The following is a 20,693-nucleotide window of genomic DNA, read 5'->3' on the forward strand; positions in this document are numbered from 1 at the left end:
CTTGTGCAGACTAGCCATGACTCTTTGGAACTTGGCCCTGGAAAGACAAATCGAACTTCAAGCACAGTACTTGCCAGGACTGGAAAACACACTGGCAGACACTCTGAGCAGGAATATGACAGATCCACACGAATGGAAGCTGCATCCACAGGTGTTTACAGAGATAATCCAAGCGTGGGGGAGGCCAGACATAGATCTTTTTGCCTCCCACAGGAACCATCAATTGAAAAAGTTTTGTTCAAGGACCTTCCATCCAAAGGCCTGGAAAGTGGATGCCCTTTCATTCAGTTGGGCAACATGGACAGTTTATGCATTCCCACCTCTGCCTCTTCTGCCCAAGGTGCTTTTGAAAGCAAGAACAGACAAACCGAGGATGATACTGATTGCTCCAGACTGGCCAAGGCAACACTGGTATCCACTCCTGAGGAGCCTAACACATACTCCTCCCTGGTCCCTGCCTCTAATACCTCTTCTGCTGACGCAGAACAGCTACAAAACCCTTCACAGTCAGCTGAAAACACTCAACCTCGCTGCGTGGAAAATTCCTTAACACCACATCAGACTCTACTCTCCAAGGAGGTGCAGGATGTCATTTTGGAGGCCAGAAGACCATCTACAAGAAAAGCTTACTCCGCAAAATGGAAGCGGTTTTGCTGCTGGAATGAGAAAAGAAGACAGGACCCTAGAAAATTGAACTTGCCTCAGGTTTTACAGTACCTAGCTGAACTGCTGAACAGTGGACTTTCATTTTCTTCCATTAAAATACACGCCTCAGCCATTTCTGCAGAATTCAACACGGATCCTCCTTTATTCTCTCACCCTCTCTTACGGCAGTTCCTCAGAGGGGCTAAGAATATAAGACCTCCAAGGAAGCAACCAATACCAGCCTGGGACCTTAATTACATACTAGAAAAAAGTAACATTGCCTCCCTTTGAACCTGCTGCCTCAACAGATCTGCAATATTTGTCCTGGAAAACAGCTTTCCTTCTGGCCATCACTTCAGCTCGTAGGGTTTCTGAACTACAGGCCCTCATGGCGGTGCAGCCCTTCCTCATCTTCCATCAGGATAGGGTTTCCCTTCGTACTAATCCATCTTTTATGCCAAAAGTGGTATCCAGGGTAGCCTTAAACCAAGCCATACACCTGCCTACCTTTTATCCTAACCCTCAAAACAAAGGGGAAAGGCTGCTTCACTCTTTAGACATCCATAGGCAGCTACGTTACTATTTGGACAGAACAAAGTCCTTCAGGAAATCAGAACAACTTTTTGTGTCCTATGCCGAGGGCCTCAAGGGAAACCAGTTACCAAACAGACCATTTCCAAGTGGATTGGCCACTGCATACGATTTTGTTACTCCTATCATGGGAAATCTGTCCCTACTGGTATCAGATCTCACTCCACCAGGGCCACAGCCACCTCTACAGCCTTCCTCAGAGGTGTGCCTACTAAGGATATTTTGGAGGCAGCCACTTGGAGTTCTGTACATACCTTCACAAAACACTACCACCTGCCCTTATACTCCAGAACAAGAGCAGGCTTCGCCACTGCTGTTTTGCAGGGCATTCTGGCTCAACCCAGTTCCTCATAGTACCTACCACCCTATGCATAGCTTTGGGACTCTACCCATCTGTGATTACTGCAGCTGTATGCACGATGAACATAGTACAGTTTTGTACCTACCATAAATGTAGATGTTCGAGTGCTAATACAGCTGCAGTACAGGTTTCCCTCCCTCCTTCCCCTCTTGGTTAGGGCATGGGGCCTAACAACCTCTTCATACCTCCTGACTGGGTTATCCTGTTATGTTTTATTTGCTTGCTTACACTGATTTTGCATTACATTGCATTGCTTGCATATGTGGATAAGCTTTACTTATGTATTGCCTTCCTTTTGGGGGCACCTGACATCTGGGGCAAGAAAGACTGAAGAACATGGCGTCGGCTGTGTCTTATATACTCTGGCCTTACTGACGTCAGAAGAGTAAGCGACGACAACCGACGCAAGACCAAGACTTTGGAATTCGGCCGACCAAGGGACCGTCTGACGACTGAAAACCCATCTGTGATTACTGCAGCTGTATTAGCACTCGAACATCTACATTTATGGTAGGTACAAAACTGTACTATGCCTGCTTCAGTGGATTCGCAGGCCTCTACCGAGACCCGTTCGGAGTCCGGTATGCTGCAGGACTCTTCGACTATGGAACCAGAGGATCTCTCTACCTTGGATGGGTCCGCAGCCGCTAAGCAGGCACCGGCTTCTGAGGAAGTTCTTCATACTACCGATGTTCGACACAAACCAACTACTCAGTTCTGTCTAAAACTACCGAATTTCTAAGGCGAAAAGTACGAGCTACGCCTAGAAAACCGACGACCAAAGCGCATTCACCTGCTCCCTTGCCACAAAATAAAATGCTTAGAATGGCAGAAGACCTTATTATGCTGATTAGGGGAAGTCAGCCTTCCCCTGCTAAGAGAAAAAGGGACCAATCCTCAGCAGCTTCAACAGACAGAGTCCAACAGCTCTGAGGTTTCTGATTATGAAGACATGCCCTTATCTGCTTATGAGGATTCTGATGCAGAGGAATCCATTCCCTCTGCCTCTCCTTCAGAGGATTTCTCTTTTGGTGAAACCTTACATACTTTGAGAACATTTCCACTGGGAATGCCAAGACTATCCTCAATCCAAAAAGAGACTCCGAGAATTTCTAGACTTAACACAACACAGGCCTTTAGCAATACCACCAGTCCTGGAAGTTGCTGATGTCTTTATTGAATCCAGTCTTACTCCTGATACTTTACCGCCTGCCCCTGGGAAACCAGATAGGAAGTAGAATACCTGACTCTCACAAATTTATTTTCAAAAATCCTACTGCTGACCCAGGGCCCTAAAGTTATCAAGGCAGCTACAGCTAAGAATCCCACCCCTTTGGACAGGGACTCCAGAGCTTTGGACAGATGGGGCAGCTCTTGCCATTAGGGCTTTGAATTGTCAGATTCACATGCCGAAGTACCAACAACATATTATGGAACTTGTTAAGCAAAAAATAGTAACCTTTACAGACTGTGCAGAAAACAGAGAGTTGGAAGAGCTTATGCATTCTGCAAGTCAAGTCAACAATCATACATTGCAGTGTGGCTTTGACGCTCTAGTAGCATCTTGCAGGGCAGCAGTCACTGGTTCTGTACTGAGAAGGTATGCTTGGCTTAAGTAGCAGACCTCGGCAGATCATGTCAAATCCAAGTTACTAGACGCTCCTTTGAACAAGGACAGTCTGGCACCAAAGCAGAAGAGATTCTTAAAAAGATGGAAGCAGACAGTCAAAGAATTCTTACAAGTACAGCCTCCTAGATTCAGTAGGCATTGCTCCTCGAAATATTGGTCCTTTCCAGCCCCCTCAAGGCCATCTCAAACTAGACCCAGGGGAAACAGACCCCCCAGACTACACTCTCAGGGTATGCAGAGGCCTAAGCAATGGAGTGTCTCCATCTCTAAAGCAGGGAGTGCTAAACCACCCCCTTACGGAAAGAATTCCCAATGACTTCTCAGCTCCACCCCCCTCCTCTGCCCAACTGCTTGTGCGCCCCTAGGAGGAAAACCTGCCCTTCATGCAAAAAATTGGATTACCATCACCAAAGTCTGATGGGTCCTCAACATTGTATCCCAGGGGTACAAATTTTACTTCCACTCACTGCCAACCCCAAAAGGGTTCCCAGACCTCCCTCTAAACCATTGGGCAGAGGCTCAAAACCAAGTCCAATCCCTGCTATCTATAAGGACAATTCAACCTTTTCCTGTGGAACAGATAGGTCAAGGATTCTATTCCAGACTTTTCCTGGTACCCAGAAAAGAGGGCACTTGGTGCCCAATCTTAGATCTTTCAATTTTCAACACCTTCCTGGTGGTACCAAAATTCAAAATGCTCACCCTGCAGCAGCTTCTACCTATGCTAGCCAAAGATGCCAGGTTAGTCACCCTAGACTTTAAAGAAGCCTATCTGCACATCCCTATAAGGGAGTCATGCAGAAAATATCTACACTTCAGGGCAGGATCTATGCATTATCAGTTCTCTGCACTTCCCTTTGGCTTATCCACTGCTCCCAGAGTATTCACAAAATGCCTGGCTCCAGCCATTGCTTACTGCCAACAGAGAAATATTCAAATTTACCCATACTTGACGACTGCTTGATTCAGGCAGACAGTCAGGAAATGCTGTTGCAGCACCTGACATTTGTAAAAATCCTACTAACTTCCCTCGGGTACACCATCAGCAAAAAGAAATCAAAACTAATCCCCAGTCAAAAGATTGTATTCCTGGGACCAAGCTTGGACACAGCATCCCAGGTGGCATTCCTCAGTCCAGAAAAACAAGCCTGTCTGACAGGCTGTTGTACTAAAATGGCCACCAGTACCCAGCTATCCACAAGGAAAATCCTGCAGGCCCTAGGCATCATGGCCTCATGCATCCTACTAATTCCATATGCCAGACTGCATATGAGGAAACGTTAATGGTACTTTAAAAGTTTTTTGTGCCAACATTCTCAGGACCTGGAAACTGTCATTCCCATAATAGCCTAAGGACAGATTTTCTTTAGTGGGCAACAGCATGCAACCACAACAAGGGACTGCCCTTTACTCCACCCCACACCACCCAGACTCTAACCACAGACGCATCAGACTATGCCTGGGGGGCACACATTGGACGCCAAGTGTATTCAGGGCCACTGGAGCCCAAGTCAAATGCATCTGCACATCAACCAGAAAGAGATGCTAGCTGTGCAGCATGCTTTGACAGCTTTCAGATCCCTAGTCTCACCAGAACACCTGCTAATAAAAACAGACAACACCACAGTCATGCGGTACATCAACAAGCAGGGGGAACCCACTCTGCAGGCTAACCATGGCCCTGTAGAACACGGCTTTGGACATGCAGGTACATCTGCAAGCTCAATTCCTGCCAGGCAAACAAAACTCACTGGCAGATGATTTAAGCAGAAATCTCCTAGACCCACACAAGAGGCAACTAGAGCCACACACCTTCAACCTTATGATTCAGAAATGGGGGACACCAGAAGTGGATCTCTTTGCCTTCCCCTGCAATCACCAGCTGAGAAGATTCTGCACCAGGACACCTCACAGCAGGGCCTGGAAAGTGGATGCCCTATCCTTCCAGTGGGTAAATCTCTTAATTTATGCCTTTCCCCCTCTGCCCCTCCTCTCAAGAGTATTGCTCAAGATAAGACAGGACAGACCAAGGACAGTTCTGATTGCCCCGGACTGGCCACACCAACACTGGTACCCACTCCTGCAAAACCTGTCACTGGTGCCACCCTGGCATCTACATCAGAACCCAAACCTGCTCTCTCCGTACGGGGGGACAAATCTTGCTTCCGCAATTGCAAACCCTAAATCTTGCTGCCTGGCTTATTCCTTGAATTCTCCCCCAGTAACCAGCCTAAGCAAGCAGTTGCTAGGCATCCTCCTCGAAGCCAGAAGACGCAGTACAAGGAAATCCTATGCTGATAAGTGGAAAAGGTACTGCTCCTGGATTCAGTCTAAAGGAGAGGACACAACTCTGCCCTCCCTGCCTCTAATACTGGATTACCTAGCAGATCTACTCCACAGAGGCCTATCCTTCTCCATTAAGATCCATGCCTCTGCCATTTCGGCTCATTACAACACTGAGCCACCTCTCTTCTCTCACCCTCTTGTCAAACAATTCCTTAGAAGGGCAAACGACTTAAGCCTGCCACGGAGAGCATCCACCCCTGCTTGGGACCTTAACTTTGTACTGGAAAAGCTCACGCCGCCCCCCACCCCCCCTTTGAGCCTGCAGCGTCAGCAGAGTTAAAATTTCTTTCTTGGAAAACAGCCTTGCTTCTGGCCATCACTTCAGCTAGAAGAGTGTCTGAGCTACAAGCACTTATGGCTGTGGAACCCTTCATTATTTTCCATGTTGACAGGGTCTCTCTCAGGACTAATCCTTCCTTTATGCCTAAAGTGGTGTCCAGTGTGGCTCTCAACCAATCTGCCCATTTGCCTCCCTTCTTCCCTAATCCTCAAAATAAAGGGGAAAGGATCCTGCACTCCTTGGACGTGCACAGACGGCCAAATTCTACCTTGATTAGAACTAAGCCCTTCAGAAAATCTGAACAGTTACTAGTCAGCTTTGCAACAGGGGCAGAGGGCAAGGCCATTTCAAAGCAAACAGTTTCCAAATGGATAGCACATTGCATCCATTTCTGCTACAAGCACCATGGGAAACCAACCCCTCAGGGGGTCAGAACACATTCCACTAGGGCAACTTCTACCTCTACAGCATTCCTCAGGGGAGTCCCTACCAGGGACATCCTGGAAGCTGCTACCTGGAGTTCTGTACACACTTTCACCAAGCATCACTTGCCTACCTTTTCCAAATCCAAGGCATGTTTTGCAACAGCAGTCCTGCAAGGCATTCTAGCCAGCCCTAATTCTTCTTGACTGCCTCCACCCTTCAACTTTGGGAATGTACCCAAGTATGATGACTGCAACAGTGAAACACGAAGAATATAGTACAGTTGTGCACACTTAGCATAAATGTAGATGTTTGAGTGCATTCACTGTTGCAGTCCTGGTTTCCCTCCCTCCAGCCCCCTGGTTTTCTCTCTCTATGCCTTTTACTACCCCCCCCCCCTTTCAGGGGTATTGGTATTTACTTTTTACTGGTGGCGTTTTCCTCCACCATAACTTAGTTCCCTATTGAGGGGCTCCTGACATTTGGGGCAGTAAAAACTGATGTAATGGCGTCTGTTGCCTGTTTTTATACCCCTGACGACCTGATGTCAGTCCTGGAGCGACAGTATCCAACGCAGAAATACTAAGTCTCTGGTATTTGGGCCGACTGAGGGCTATTTGCAGGCAGATAACCCAAGTGTGATGACTGCAACAGTGAGTACACTCTAACATCTACATTTATGGTAAGTGTACACAACTGTACTTTCTCTGCACTTCCCTTTGGCCTATCTACTGCTCCCAGAGTTTTCACAAAATGTCTGGCTCCGTCCATTTTCTTTTGCAGACAAAGGAATATCCATATTTACTCATACTTAAGACGACTGCCCATTTCAGGCAGACAGCCAAGAAAAGCTGCTCAAGTACCTGGCCTTTATAAAGTCCCTAATAACCTCCTAGGGTACACAATCAAAAAAACGAAATCCAAACAGGTACCCACCTAAAAGATTATATTCCTGGGAGCAAGCCTGGACACAGCATCTCAGATGGCATTCCTTACACCAGAAAAACAAACTTTCCTGACAGCCTGCTTCTCTCAACTAGCCACCAGACCCCAGTTATCTGCAAGGAAAGTCCTGCAAGCTCTGAGTTCATGGCATCTTGCATTCTACTCATTCCATTTGCCAGACTGCATATGAGGAAACTTCAGTGGTACTTAAAAAGGCTTTGGTGTCAACACTGTCAAGACCTGGAGACTCTCATACCCATGATACCTTGCCTCAGAAAAGGTTTTCTTTGGTGGGCAACAGCATGCTCCCACAACAAGGGACTGCCTTTCTCACAACCCCCCACCACCCAGACCCTCACCACAGATGCATCAGAGTATGCCTGGGGTGCACACCTAGACGGCAGGTGCATACAGGGCCAATGGAGCCCACAGCAAATCCATCTGCACATCAACCAAAAAGATGATAGATGTCCAGCATGCCTTGACAGCTTTCAAGCCCCTTCTCTCCCAAGAGGCTCTCCTGATCAAAACAGACACCACTGTGATGTGGTATATTGACAAGCAAGGAGGGACTCGCTCCTACCCTCTATGCGGCTGGCCATGATCCTTTGGCACACAGCCTCTGACATGCAACTCTACCTGTTAACACAGTTCCTACCAGGTTCTCTAAACTTTCTGGCAGATGAGTGGCAGCTCAACAAAAGAACCTTCACCCTAATAACTCAGAAATGGGACACCCTGAAGGTCGACCTCTTTGCCTTCCACACCAGCCAGCTCAACAAGTTCTGCACCAGGGAGCATCAATGCATGGCTTGGAAAGTGGATGCCCTATCCTTCCCCTGGGTCAGTCTATTGGTCTATGCCTTTCATCCATTACCTCTCATCCCCAGAGTACTGCTCAAAATTAAGGAGGAAAAAACAAGGACAATTATTGCTTCAGACTGGACTCGCCAGCACTGGTACCTACTGCTGCGCAGCCTGTCCCCACTGCCACCATGACATCTCACTCAGATTCCACTAGAAAGTCTTATGCTGACAAATGGGAAAGGTTCTGCACCTGGATTCAGGCTAAGAGAGCCAATACCGCACAGCCCTCCCTCGCTCTCCTCCTGGATTACTTAGCTGACCTGCTACACAGTGGTGTCTCTTTTTCCTCTATTAAAATACATGCCTCTGCTATCTCTGTTCATTTCCTCACTGAGCATCCCCTTTTCTCACACCCTCTGATCAGACACTTCCTAAGAGGGGCTAGGAACTTGAGGCCACCCAGAAGAGCACCAACCCCGGCTTGGGACCTTAACTTTGTGTTGGAAAAGCTCACCCTGCCCCCCTTTGAACCAGCCTCTTCAGCAGACCTAAAATTTCTATCCTGGAAGACCGCTTTCCTTCTTGTCATCACTTCAGACAGAAGGGTCTCCGAGCTGCAAGCACTCATGGCTGTGGAACCCTTCATCATTTTCCATGCTGATAGGGTATCTTTCAAGACTAGCCCATCCTTCATGCCCAATGTGGTGTCCAGTGTGGCTCTCGACCAATCCATTAATTTGCCCACTTTTTTCACTAACCCACAGAACAAGGGGGAAAGGATCATGCACTCTCTAGATGTGCACAGACAGCACAGATTCTATCTAGACAGGACTGAATCCTTTAGAAAGTCTGATCAATTGCTGGTTAGCTTTGCTGCAGGGGCAGAGGGCAAAGCCATCTCCAAACAAACCATTTCCAAATGGATAGCACACTGCATCCATTTTTGCTAAAAGCAACATGGAAAGCCTCCCCTGGACTCACTCCACCAGAGCAGCCTCCACCTCTGCAGCTTTCCTCAGAGGAGTACCCACCAAGGACATCCTGGAGGCTGCCACCTGGACATCCTTTCCTACCTTTACCAAACATTACCACCTGCCTATCTTCTCCAAATCCAGGGCAGGGTTTGCCTCTGCAGTCTTGTAGGGCATCCTAGCCACCCCTAGTTTCCTTGACTGCCTCCACCCATTCCCTCAGCTTTGGGAATCAACCCAAATGTGATGACTGCAACAGTGAAACATGAAAAACACAGTACAGTTGTGTACACTTACAGTAAATGTAGATGCTCGAGTGTATTCACTGTTGTAGTCCTGGTTTCCTTCCCTCTATCCCACTCTTCTTTCTTCTCTTTCCTTACAAGGGACATATTGGTATTACGTTCTACTGGTGGGGTTCTTTCACCAGAACCTGGCTCCCTCTTGGGGTACTCCTGACAAGTTAGGGCAAGAAAAACTGATTTAATGGCGTCGGCTGCCTTACTTTATACTATTGACGACCTGACGTTAGTCCTGGAGCGACAGTAACCGTCGCAGAAATACTAAACCTCTGGTATTCGGGCTGGCCGAGGGCTACCCTGGCAGGGATAACCTAAATGTGATGACTGCAACAGTGAATATACTCTCACATCTACATTTATGGTAAATGTACACAACTGTACTTTGCTGCCAATTCCTTTTCAGTTCCTATCCAGAAATGTTGTATTGCCCCCTCCCCACCCCAAAGTTAGAAGAAAGCAGAGCTTAAAGGAAACTGGAGTTCCACTGCGAAGGATGGAACATAAAATCTGATATTGTTGATCCTCGTTCATTCCTTACGTATGGGTATCAGTTCCGAGCTCGGAACCGAGCCGGCCATTTTCCAAGCTCACGTCAGCTTCAAACTCTCGAGCTAAACTCTTACCCACAATTCCCCTCTCCCTGTTACCCCAGATTCCGTTTGCCGCGTTGCCATCCGGTCGTGTCAAGCTACTTCTTTTGAGCTAAGTACTGTCCAATATTCCTTTCTTATATCGGCACCAACCGTTCGGTCGGCGCAGTCCTTGACCACGTCTGCTCCGAGATCTTCCTCTGAACCGAGGCCTTTATTACTGACTACAGTTTTGTTGGTTCCAGTTTTGGCACTGACAACCACTTCGGCACCGATCCCTGTGTCGGTGCAGACAATGACAACGGCACCAATGACTTCTTCGGTGCAGACTACAGTAGTTCAGTCTTTCTCGGCACCGTTGTCCTCTGTGCGATCAGAGGAGATGGGCACCGAGTCTGCCTGTTTTGTGGACAGGCCTGTTTCCCCCTCAGTCTCTGTGAGGTCCACTAGAAGTCTGTCTGAACATGATGTGTTGCTTCTTGTGGACCAGGCATTCTTGGCCAGAGGTATTCCACCCCCCAAGAACTATCCTTCCCTGGGAGGTGATCACCCATCTCCAAAGACACCTTCTTATTCTCCTCCTTCATTGCCTTTGAAGTCCATGGATATAGTACAGTCTTCCCCTTCTGTGGTTCCCTTTATGGAACTCCCTAAGGAACCGCAGTTGCCTTCCTGGCAGGAAAGTTTTGCTACAACCCAGGATGTCAGCTGTGATACGCATAGCTTGCTGCTCCACAGCCATCCAGGGACTTCGAGTTGGCAGGCTGAGCCACTTAGGGGAGGAGTGCCCCCTGTCCTTAACTTACACTCCTCTCCAGGTGGACCAACCTTCCAACTGATGGAGAAGGCTTTCACTGCTGCTGGCGATATCGGACTGTCTATACCTCCGCCCTCCTCTGGTACACTGGTTTCACAAGTCGCACCTAGCGGACACTGGGTGCAAGGGCCTCAGGACATATTCAGTCAGGAATCCCCTTTTCCGTTGTCTTCTCCCGCTGAGGAGGTCCACCGGAAAAGTTTGTGTAAGAGGAAGCACATGGACTCCACAGAGGAGTCTCTCACCGAAGAGACAGATTTTGATGAGGGGGAAAGGATCCCCTCGGTCACCCTCTGAGGTATCCTTTGGCGATATCCTTGAAATCCTGAAACAGAGAGGTGACTGGCAGCCCTCTAATCCGACCCCTGAGGAATCTGTGTTCCTGCAGGCTTTTCGCGCCCGGCCCCCTACCTCCTGGGTTACTCCACCTGCCGATGAACTTGTCAAGTTCATCGTGCAGTGTGCTTGGAAGGCCCCTGATACTGTTGAAGCTATTCCCTGGAGGCCTGATAAGATCTTGTCCCCTCCTGCTTCAGATCCCCATTGGTCCAAAGGTCTTCCTGTAGATGCTTTGGTGGTGGTGGCCACAACAAAAATGGATCTGGCAGAAGAAGAAAGCCAGACTGTCCATCCGCCTAACAGAGAGTCTCGTTCCCTAGACAGAATAGGGAAGCGCACTTTTGCTTCAGTGACCTTTGCTATCAGGTCCCTGAATTATATGGCAAATTTTACCAGGCTTCAAAGGGATCTGGTTTCTGAGCTCTCTGAAACCTTGGCTGGTGCAGTGTCTGATGAGGTCTGTGACAAAGTGGCCTCTCAGCTGGCCACCATTGAGTCTGTATCTTAACTCCTCTATGCGATTGATATCTGACGCGTCAGAAGGAGCAGCTAGAGCGGCGGGTTCAGCTGCGGTCTTGAGATGACACACCTGGATGCGCTTGTGCAACTTCACGGAACCTTTTAAGTCTTCCTTTCTTAGTGTTCCCATTGAGCCCTCCTCGTTGTTTGGGCCCAAAGTTAAAAGTACACTGGCCAGATGTGAACAAGTCTGTAAGTCCGTTATTCTTCCCCTCAACGTGCTTTCTCCCGAAACCAAAAGAGTGGGAAGATATGGTTTAAGAAATCTCGGTCCTTTCCGTGACACACAGACCAAGTTCTCCGCCAGAGGCAGAGGGGGAAACTCACAGGGAAGACGCTCCTTTCGGGGCAGAGGGAGACTGCGTAACCAAGGTTCCAGGCATTCTTTCCCTGGTCAGTCCTACCAGCGCTCCTGAAGAGCGGCCCAACTCCTTTCCTCTGGAGGTGGTTGGGGAACGCTTCTCCTTGTACCCTTCTGCCTGGCCAACCATCACCACTGATTCTTGGGTACAAAGGATCATAACCAGAGGTTATCATATCCCCTTCGATCTTTGTCCCGTCCCTTCAAAAAATCTTCCTGAAGTTCCACCTAGTCAAAGGGAAGAAGCAGCACTAGAGATAGAAAAGCTGCTAAGAAAGAGTCATCCAAATTAGTCCCTCCAGACCAGATAGGATCCGGATTCTACTCAAGACTAATTTTGGTGCCAAAGAAAACTGGGGACTGGAGACCAATTTTGGACCTCAGTGTATTGAACAAGTTTGTGAAAGTACAAAAATTCCAGATGGTCACTATACAGTCTATCCTCCTGCTTTTGGAAAAAGACAATTGGATGTGCTCTATAGATCTTCAAGATGCGTACTACCACATAAAGGTGGACAGGCCATCAAGAAGATTTCTGCGCTTCCGTGCGGGAGCCAGTCACTACCAGTTCAGGGTACTACCCTTCGGACTCTCTACAGCACCCAGAGTGTTCACAAAGTGCATGGCAGTTGTCACAGCTCACTTACAACTTCAAGGATTCCAGGAGTTTCCGTACCTAGACGACTGGCTCATTTCTGCCCCCACCAGACATCTACTGGAAAAAGCTCTGGCATACTCTCTCCTCACTGCTCAAAGGCTAGGCATAACCATAAACTGGCAGAAATCCAATCTCACCCCATCTCAGTCGACAGAATTCATAGGGGTCATCTTGGACACAAAAAACTGCAGAGCTGCTATTCCAGAGCACAGAAGTTTAAGGATAAAGCAACAACTAATTCCAAAACTTTCAAAGGAAAAATTCATGGCTCACTTGGTTCTACAGCTGTTGGGTTCCATGGCAGCCTCCATCACCATTGTTCCCCTGGCCAGGTTTCACATGAGGCTTCTACAATGGCTACTGCTCACCCAATGGTATCCTTTTCAGCATCCTCTTTCAGCCATGATTCGAGTAAACCACAGGTGCAAACAGGATTTAAATTGGTGGATGACACACAACCTCTCTCAATGGTCCCGCCCCTTTCCCCCCAGCAACCCAAGGCCACAGTGACCACGGACGCCTCCCTGATGGGGTGGGGGTGGGGCTATGTCAGGGACAGACAGACCAAGGCACTTGGTCCCAACCGGAGGCCCATCTGCATATAAATGTTCAGGAGCTGAGGGTGGTGCTTCTGGCATTGCAAGCATTCCATCCCCTGCTGCCGTCTGGGACAATTGCGATTCAATCTGACAACATGGCGGTGGTCTGATACATCAACAAGCAAGGTGGAACCAAATCTTACCCCCTTTGTTGAGAGGCCATGAGGATATGGCAATGGGCGATGTCTACCAGCCGTTTTCTTCTAGCAACGCACATTCCCGGGAGTACCAACGTGATAGCAGACAGACTCAGCAGGTGCATTCTGCAATCTCACGAGTGCTCCCTGAATCCCTTGATAGCAGCGGAGGTCTTCCACCGCTGGGGCCGTCCTTGCTGCGACCTCTTTGCATCCCCGGCCAACTACAAATGCAGCAACTACATCGCCCTGATTCCCCCTCTGGGACATTCACCCAGGGGCGCTCTAGTCCACGATTGGCTCTCGGGTCTTCTCTACGCATTTCCGCCCTTTCCTCTCATTCCCCAGTTTCTGAAGAAAGCCCGGCGGTTGAAGAACAAGGTAATCCTCATAGCACCATATTGGCCACGACAGATTTGGTTTCCATTCCTTTGGCCTCACCTATTACATCGACCATGGATCCCTCCATCCAATCTCGGAGTTGATCTCACACCCACAAAACCTGATTCATCCCAACCAGAACAGCCTGAAGCTAATGGCTTGGCTACTCCAATTCCCTTGATTGCCAGGCAGAATGATCTTTCTTTACCAGTACGTGATATTCTCATTGCTTCTCATAAGTCCTCCACTAGAATTACTTATCTGAGCAAGTGGAAATGATTTACTTGTTGGCTGAAAGATAAACAAGTAGACCCCTTTTCAGCACCAGTGTCTATCATACTAGACTATCTGGCTGACCTATTTCATTCGGGTCTTTCGGCCTCTACCATTAGTTTGTTTGGCTGCAATTTCTAATTTTCATGAGGGTGTCTAAGATTCCTCTCTTATGTCATATAAATTGTGCAAGACCTTCATAAAAGGTGTGAATCTGAAGCCACCTTTTAGAGAACCTATTCAACCATGGGATTTATCATTAGATCTACAAGCTCTGACAATGGCACCTTTTGAACCAGCCTCTTCTTGCGACCTCAAGTATTTGTCATGGAAAACCTTGTTTTTGGTTGCTATTACTTCTGCCAGATGTATTTCTGAACTTCAAGCTTTATGTATCAGGAGTCCATACTTGATTTTTCATAGAGATAGAGTGTCTCTGAGAACTAATCAGTCATTTCTGCCTAAAGTGATCTCTGAAATGTCCCTTAATCAAGCCATCAAATTGACAGTTTTCTTTCCCAACCATTCAAACAGAGGAGAGTATTGCCTACATACCCTTGATATACACAGGCAAATCCGTTTTTACCTAAACAGGACTGAACCCTTTCGTACATCTGACCAGTTATTTTTGGCCTTTTCTGGACCTAGATTAGGATCGGCTGTTGCTAAGGTCACATTAGCTAGATGGTTGAAGGACTGTGTGACCTTTATTTACACACAACGTAACATCTTGTTGCCTACTACCATGAAAGCTCATTCAACAAGGTCGGTGGCAACTTCTGCTGCCTTCCATGCCAGAGCTTCTTTACATGGCATCTGTGCAGCTGCAACTTGGGCTACCTTCATCAATCATTACAAATTGGATTTGGCCTCCAGGGGAAGAGCATCTTTCAGTTCTATGGTGCTCAGGAATGTCCTTCCATGAGAGCCTCCCAGGAATAGAGGTAGCTGAGGACTCTGTCCCATACGTAAGGAATGAACGAGGATTTACAATGTCAGATAAAGAAGTTATGTCTTAACATAACGTTCCATCTGTATTGTTGATCCTCGTTCAGTCATTACGACCCTCCCTCCTTCCCCCTCCTGTGGTTTCTAGTGGATCTCACCATCCAGTTCTCTTAGGTTGTTTGACCAGAGGTAGCATCTACCTTCTTTAACTTGCAAACTCAATCTGAGGTAACAGGGAGAAGGGAATTGTGGGTAAGAGTTTTGCTCGAGAGTTTGAAGCTGATGCGAGCTTGGAAAATGGCCAGCTCGGTTCCGAGCTCGGAACCAATACCCATACTTAATGACTGAACAGGAATCAACATACAGATGGAACGTAATGGTAAGACATAACTTCTTTTTCCCCAACACCAGATTAATTGACCTTAAACTATCAAAACTTCTCAAATAACTAAATCACATACAGCACAAGACATTTTATTGCAAGGGTACCCCCCTCCAAATGTGGGGAACTTTGGCCCTTCACCTTCTTACTTAACTATAGACTTCGTGGTTACATTACTTTGAGGGAAAAGTGAAACACCCTGCAGTGGTTTAATACAGCAGGTGTGTGAACTATAGTGTCACAGTTCATCTGTTATATAATTGCTGACATGTTCAGGGAGATGAAGCTTTAGGAAAAAAAGGATTGCAGACTGACTGACTGTAATCTGCTTGTAGGGAAGCCACTTGGTTACGTCATGTGCTTTGAAGCAGTATTTATGGGAATGTGTGTGCCAAAGGTTTCCAGTTTGTTAGGATAGTTATTAACTGTACTGCAGGTTAACACTAGACACTAATTGGTTTTATCTCAGAGTAAGAAGTTAACATCAGATAGCAACTGTAGTGCTATTTAGATAACATTGCTTATTGCACAGTTTGAGAAATGGTTTGTCATCAGTTCGAGAAATGAGTGGATTTGCCTTTTGTTTTCCAGATAAGTTTTCTGCTTCTGGTTACATTATAAATCCCCTGGATCCTCAAAATTCAGATAAAATTAAGGTGAAGATAGCAGATCTTGGAAATGCCTGCTGGGTAGTAAGTATTTCATGTTTTTTAAGTTATTACTGGTCTATTAGTAAAGAAAAGCATTGTGTGTACACTAACAAATGATTATTAAATTGTTTACTGCTGCCATGGGTTCCAGAAATGATTTCAGAATGATTTTGTGTAATCCTAGAACAGTGTATTGGATGGTAATAGTGCATACTCAACCGTGTGCAATTTTTATTGTTTCCTAGTGCTTTTCTTTCCCCTGCATGTATACAAAACAGATTTATAAACAGTGTCACAGAATGTCTTTAAAGTTGTAGTCAAGGTGCACCTTATAGCTGCCTCCCAGTAAACATATAACACCCAGATCACCTGGGATTAGGGAAGAATTACTAAAGATGCAACTTCTTTCCAGTTGATCAGCTTTCTAAAATAGGTGAGGCAAACTGAGCGAGTCTGTCTTCTGTTGCTCATCTGGGCTGTTGGAATTAAGACAACTCTGCAGTCCATTCTTCTCCACAGGTTGCTATACCTTCTTTCTCATAATTCTCTGCCATGTTCTTCCAATCATTTTTTCATTGTTATGTAAAGTGTTTGGACAATTTCCAGATGGCTAGTGGCTGCCATTTCTAAATTGTTGAGTAATTTCTGTTGGCAATGAGGGATAAATCTCCAACTGTAACCCAGGTAACTTGGCTTCATTTAGTGGCTTAAGACATCTTTTGGATCTTAAGCTCGGATGATGAGTGTGCCTGTCCTTGGGGTTCTGAGGGTGTGTTTTGGCACAGTAAGCGTTTAAAACATTATCTTTCAGTCATAGGTGCATAGAAGGTTGTACTCGCATGGAAAAGACATAGTGCCACTCCCCAGTGATACAAGTCATACATCTCCCACCCAGGGGGGAGGGGTAAGGGCTGTGATAATGTCCTCATTGCTAGGATGATGGGGCGCAGTGTTACTGAACAGTTGCCTGAATGAAGGCCCATCTCAATACTCAAACCTTTGTGGTGGGTATGCAGAGTGTGCCTTGGGAGTAAATGTGAGATCTAGTCCTGTGGGGAGATTTTTATCATCTGTATAAATGGGGGAAGCATGTAGAAGGAGAAAAATAAATGTCTGGGTGATCAATTTCTTAAGGGTATGGATTTTATTTCTTTGTGTTTCCTTTTGTATTTTTGAGTTTTGAATTTTGTCAGAGTTGGTATTTCTTTTTTGGAGTCATATGTTGTTGCTTTTTAAGGCTTTTTTAGTCCTTTCTTTCCTTGTTTTTTCTGTTCATATTGTGAAACAAATTTTGAAACTACTGCCCTTGTGTATGTTTCTCCGTAAATTCTTGGTGCCAGCATGGGGAGGGAGACCTTTTGACAGTTGAGACTCTTTTGGGTCTGTTACTTCATTGCTGACATAAGTTGAGTTCCCCACAGTAATGCACTGCATTGATGCTAGCCTTTTCTTTGGCTCCAGTTTTTTCTTGTTCTCATAGTCAGGTTCCTTGGTCTCACATTTGGAACAGAAGTTTTGAAGCTGTTCAGTTTGTCTTTACCACTTTGTCTGCCGTTGTGCAGGAGGAAACACAAACTGCCCTATCATGTCCTCTGCAGCTGATTTGGATGGAAGAGAGGACACTGGTTCATCTGCATCCTCCCCTGGTGACCTCACATTTGAGAGCAAAAAGCTGTTTCAGAGTGGAGGTGACCAACTTGACACAATGTCCTCTCCATAGCAGATATTGCAGAAGGCTGTTCAGATTCATCCAGCAGCATACCTCTCAACCTGGAAACATCAAAAATCTGGACAGGGCACATGAGAAATAGGTACAAATCTGTATGCTGATTAACATAAAATTTGCGTACATAATTACTTAACCCCGCCCACTCTCGTGGAATTGTGGAATAGAACATTCAAACGCAAACTGAAGAGCAAACAACCAGAATGTGGCACAGAGTCCCCCTGCAGCCATTCCAATGTCCCATTACCTGGCTTTTCCACCCCATTTACCATAAACACTAATGTGCATACTGCTTTACTTCTACAATGATTACTTGGATTTTATTTTTACATTTTATAGCACAATGCACAAACACTAGTAGATATCTGCTAAACAAAGCAATACTGTGTCACAATGAAAATCGACTTTGCATTAACACTTCTTTGCCCTTGAAACTTACATTCATTGAAACAGCATTGAAATCTACACTACATCCAAAGAAAATGCATCTGGCCAGTGGTGGATAAAGATTACCTTTGAGCTGTTTTCAAATCATAGACCCCTTGCACACAAAACAAGAAACCTACATGTGTTTTTTGATGCACCTTCCTGACTTTATTAAATTATATTCCTTGTATAATACACACTTGTTAGACTTAAGAGCGCATTTTAAATTTATTGTCTGAACATTTTTCCAGTAGGCAATGAAACAAAATGCATGAACTAGTAATGACAAAACTGCCCAATTCAGAACATTTCCATCAAAAGTCTACTTACACACACACACACACACACATATATATATATATATATATATATATATATATATATATATATATATGTATATATATATATATAATACACACACACACACACGTATATGTAATATATAAAAATAGAATGACAGTAGTCTTTAACTTATTTTCATTTTCAGTTTTTTTGCCTGACTTTGATTTGTGTTATCAGACCAGCTCATTAGCTGTAAATGCACAACAAAATAAACTAGGCAAACTGCATGGTTTAAGACTTCCAGTTTTTAGTCCAAGTACTGACAGAATCTCTCCTACATTCATCCTGAAGCATCAAAACTATCATTGTAATCCAGGTGTTAACTGGCCACTCTTGCTTCTCTACTGTTTTGAAGTTGAAACACCTGTTTTATCTTGAATGTTGGAAAATGTACAGTACTTGTTTAAAAATATGTTTCTTATAATGCAGCACAGAACACAATAATTCTGATTTTCTGTTCCTGAATTTGGGTTAATATTTGTTGCTCTTTCCACTGAGGCGCAAATGCCCTTATGCATGGCATTTTCTCACCTCTGTAAGTTCTGTTGCATCTGTAGCTACACCCTTAATTTGTTGCACCCACCCCCTTTAAAAGTGCAACACAGTACAGTATCAGCAATGCATCTACATACTGTGGGAGTAGAACCAACAGCCTTCTGCATCAAAAGCAAGTATTTAACCTGTTATGCTATTAACAGTGCACGCAGACTTAGCATAAGCAACACTAAACTCCTCTTCCCCTGAAGCTTCTCAGCTCCTTGTAAAATCCACTTGACACTCAACTGTATCATCTTTGCAGCATAAGAAGTCTGGAAAAAGCCAAAATGTATTGGGGGGGGGGGCAAAAGCCCCAAAAACCAGGGACACATTTTAAACATTGCTTTTATAATTTTGGAAAGTTGCCAGAATAAAATGTTACCACCATGTATTTTACTGCCAAGTCTTGAACCCAGGACCCTGTGTACAACAGTCAAAACAACATACCACTATGCCAAATCAGCAGTTTCCTGAATGATGTGAAGACTGAAGCTTAAATGGCTATCATTTAGTGAATTCAGTTCTCATTTCTCACCATAGCTCTCAATCTCATAACACAAAAAACCTGGACACAGCCAATAATGGGGGAAATACAGAATTCAGTTCTCACTTCTCACCATAGCTGTCAACGTGTTAGCACAAATAACCTGGACAAAGCTAATAATGGGGGAATATAGCCCCCAAAATAGGGACAAATTTCAAATACTGATCTTATAAAGTTAGAAAATTGCTAGAATAAAAGGTTTTGTTACCATTCATTTTCTGAAAAATATGAAGTCTGAAATTTACATGCATGTCATTATTTAGTGAATTCAATCCTTCACTGATTTGCCACAAAAAATCCAGAAAACCAGATTTTGAGGAACAAAACAAAAATATGAGGCATAAATCTGGAAAGTTTTATGAAGTGGTGGTGGGTAGAGACTTCATGCTCTTGTTTACCTGTACCCAAGGTACAGGGTTTGAGCCTGAGTACCTCTAGCCACCAGGTATATTACACACACACCAGCTGCATAATAAATGCCTCATGGCTTGTTTCCACACTCAGAAGTCAGCCAGCCATCAAAAGTAAGTCCGCGTGCGGCTTGTTCATGGAACCAGCACCATTCCTGCTTCTTACAGCTACACATTCCCTTCCAGCTTGCTGGAGCAGCCGGAAGTACATGCACGTGACCTCATTTGCTCAATTCCAACAGACTAGCAGGCTGTTCACGGAGCTGATGTCATCGCACATGTGATGACATCAGCTCAAAACGCCAAACTAAATTTTCTTAAAAATAAGCCGTGAAATTCAGAAATTATGGGGTGCCACTCTGGAATTGTGGCACCCCATTATATGCACCCCAAAACTTGTTAAAAACCGAGTGAGTCGGTACGGTTGGGAGGTATGTCCAGCAGTCTTCCTGGATGCCACCATAAATCATTGGCAGCTTGAGGCAACATTAAATATGGCTTTTATTCTGGGGGGAAAAAAGCTGTTTATATCCTATGTTCTGCGTGAAGTGACACTTCTTGTTGACTTCCAAACCAGATGAGAAGCCTTTGCAGCTGCCCCCAAAATGGTTTAAATCCTAGAGCCTTGCGGGTTCCACCATTTGTATAATGAGCACTGCTTGAGGAAGCGCATATACCCATCTTCCACATTTTCTTAGAGTGCACTTATTTGTTTGGTCCTCTTAGTTCTTTCACAAAAAGTGTGATGAAATG

General features: G+C 45.6%; 1 protein-coding gene across 3 annotated transcripts in view; it reads left to right on the top strand.

Moving 5' to 3' along the window:
- LOC122806267 (SRSF protein kinase 1-like) overlaps positions 1 to 20,693 on the top strand; it is a 1,654,485-nt gene that overhangs the window by 1,343,643 nt on the left and 290,149 nt on the right. For all 3 annotated transcript variants that reach the window (XM_044076540.1, XM_044076542.1, XM_044076541.1), the window contains exon 11: positions 15,897 to 15,997. In XM_044076540.1, the coding sequence (XP_043932475.1) occupies positions 15,897 to 15,997 (101 nt within the window). The remainder of the gene's footprint in view (positions 1 to 15,896; positions 15,998 to 20,693) is intronic.

Source organism: Protopterus annectens, chromosome 7.part0 (assembly GCF_019279795.1).
Source record: "Protopterus annectens isolate FY-2018-M chromosome 7.part0, PAN1.0, whole genome shotgun sequence".
Classification (NCBI taxonomy): domain Eukaryota; kingdom Metazoa; phylum Chordata; order Ceratodontiformes; family Protopteridae; genus Protopterus; species Protopterus annectens.